The sequence below is a fragment of the Phytophthora parasitica genome (assembly GCF_000247585.1).
Source record: "Phytophthora parasitica INRA-310 unplaced genomic scaffold supercont2.5, whole genome shotgun sequence".
Taxonomy (NCBI): Eukaryota; Oomycota; class Peronosporomycetes; order Peronosporales; family Peronosporaceae; genus Phytophthora; species Phytophthora nicotianae.
In genome coordinates, this window is record NW_008648991.1 from 714,006 (window position 1) to 716,763 (window position 2,758).

The 2,758-nt window shown below is 44.9% G+C and overlaps 1 protein-coding gene across 1 annotated transcript; it reads right to left on the reverse strand.

The window, feature by feature from the left end:
• Positions 1–1,493: 1,493 nt before the first annotated feature.
• PPTG_21427 (hypothetical protein) lies at positions 1,494–1,907 on the reverse strand (the record flags this gene model as incomplete). The annotated part of the gene is made up of 3 exons (XM_008897437.1): positions 1,494–1,600; positions 1,669–1,732; positions 1,848–1,907. 3 exons carry the CDS (start codon positions 1,905–1,907, stop codon positions 1,494–1,496), a joined length of 231 nt encoding a protein of 76 aa, XP_008895685.1.
• Between the last annotated feature and the right edge of the window lie 851 nt (positions 1,908–2,758).

The window sequence follows — 2,758 nt, forward strand, 5'->3', positions numbered from 1 at the left end:
GCTGTTCTTGAATGGTGCTGGTTGAGCGCTAGCGTTGCGGTCTTGTAATCGTAGAGGGTTTCAAATTCTAGAACAGCATCGAATATTTGACGGAGGTCTTTTATTTGTAAGAGATCTTTTTTCTCGTAAAAAATCCGTCAAATGGCGAAAACGGGTGCAAAACCCGCAGTTAAGCAGTTAAGGGCCGACGCAAAATTTAACCAATGATAGCATCTCGTTTCAAATACCAATCTTGTATTGGTAAATAAGCACTAAATACGAAACCTTTCAATCTGTATCTGTGGATTACACGTATTTATAAATTAAAGCGATAATGCCTGATCGGACAAACTCTCAGAGAGTGTATCGCTTTACTGTTAATTTATCGATTTTTTCTTCGCCCTGGTCCTAACTATAATATCGTTGAGAGCGTAAATCCATTATTCTTGAGTGACAAAGTGAAGAAGACGTTATGAATGCGTTTGCGGTCTGTGGGAAGACTTCATCCTGCAAAACATTGTGAGTTGCAAAAGGACCTATTCAGAGGTCATGACTTCCAGCGGTTTTTGCGGATCCGTTTTGGAATTTAGTGGATTGATCACCTTGCATTTTGATTTCCTAAACATGTTTGGCGGACTAGTGTCGGGTGCTTTCAGAAACACACATTTATCATGAAGATATTCAGTGTTAACTTCACCCGTCGCCCCATACGTAACCTTCGCCTCCCCTGTGCGTCACATACAGCGTATGTCTGCCTATTTGCTTTGCCCTTGGAGTATGGCCAAGGTTATCGTTTCCTGTCATGGTTATTACCACAACCAAGGCTTGAAGACCGAACCTCTAGATGCCGTTCCACAAGAACGTGGCCAGCAGCTCAGCCCGATCACCGCGCCAGTGCTCATATGGGACCCAAACTTGATTCTTCTTAGTTCAACTAGAGACGCAAGGCTAGCTTTACTTCATTTTCAATCTCATTCTCAATTTTTCCTGACAGCAACAACTTCGAGTCTCAACACGACGGAAAACGTGACACCTACCAGAACGACAGATTCACATCGAATACGCTAGGTATGACACTATTGAAGTGTCGCCGTTCTTTGTTTATTAATTCCCTCCGCGACTCCAGGTGAAGCTACCCTTGTAGCGTGACGCAGCTTGTGGCGACGCCATTGTTATTTGCTGCAACCGGACAGCTACAAAATCGATTTTTGTTGAGGGGACTGCAGTGTGAAGTGGGCGAGAATCTAATTTAGATTCAAGTGTGATTGACTTTTAAGCGTCCCTTGATTCGAATAAATGAATTTGCTTTATTCTGTATTGAGGTCTGTCGTCAGAGCAGCGTATAATGCACACCATTTGCATATAATATATGAACCAATTGGCGGTGACCCGGGTCACCAACTATTATGAGAACAAAATCTGAAATATTTATTTAATTTTAGCACCAGGTATTTCTGTAACGGCTCGCGTTTGGACTGCAATCCTTCCACTGTTGGCTGAAACGAGCGACCCTCCTACGATAGAACGACGAACTGGCGGTACAGGTGGCTCGAGCCAGACTGCACCACGGAAGAAACAAAAGCCTCGGAATCGACTGACAGCGTTTGAGCGTGCTTGTGCTCTACTTGGCACTGAGAAAGTTGAGCAGTTACAAGCCAGCTAGAATCCAAATGGGGCGGGACCGAGCACCTGTCGGGGTCTTCCTCCTTAGTGTCGGGGTCGTGTATCTAGCAGGCCGACGTAGGAACGAGAACTAGGGCGATAATTCCAAATGTAACTTGATATATTCCAAGTACTTCTCTCTTAAGAAGGAAAAACACAACTGAGCCTCTTCCCTACGGTCTTCACACGATCTAGAAGCTATTTACCGGTCCACAAATCCTCCCCACGCGGCGGTCCACAACGAGGTACCCCCACGTTCCCTCCATTCCAGTCCCACTTCACAGTGTAACACCGAAGTCTGCTCCTCTTGCTCTTGTTTGTAGGATGTAGCACGTTGAGTCTGTAGAGAACAGACCTTCTGAATGCAGTGCACAAGGAAGGTGAATCCACCATCTAGCTGTAGACCGTGACACACCCTCAGACGGGGGTATGGTTCTCTCCTTGACTGGCCAAGGCGTTCCAGACGCACAGGTTAGAGCAATATTCGGCGTTGGTGGACCCAAGATAGCGCGTCTCAAAGCCGTAACCAAGAATGGGATCGACACACTCGGTGCCAGCGTAACCGCGCAAGTCACTCTTACTCAGATGATGGCATGAAATTTCTAATTACAGTAACTGTAACGAATGGGAACTTGAAGAAGGATATCCATGTTCGCATCGTAATTTACGGTAGTACTTAGTGTAGCCTGGTGTAACTTGGAAATTATTAAGGTCAAGATACGAACAAAAGCTGAAGACCAAAGCCGTTGTATTATGGAGTATTCGCGGTGGCTCCAGTACGTACACTATTACTTTCCTGGTGTTCGCCAATAACAACAATTCAGTCTCGGTAACCTCAGATACAGTGCCCGCCAAATCATTAAGACCCCCGATTTGGCGGGACACTTTGACAATATCTCGGCTTCTAGCCTGAGTTGGGAACTGCTAGTTTGATATGTTCTCTCTATTAGGCTTACAGAGGTGCCACTTGTGTTAACAACTTAGATTTCAAAGTATCTGACAGGGCTGGTATACAAATTCAAGGTTTGGGCACCAGCGTCAAATTATTAAGACCACATCCTTTTTATGACGAAAATAGCACTTTTATGAACAGACCATACAAACTTCTATATTAAAA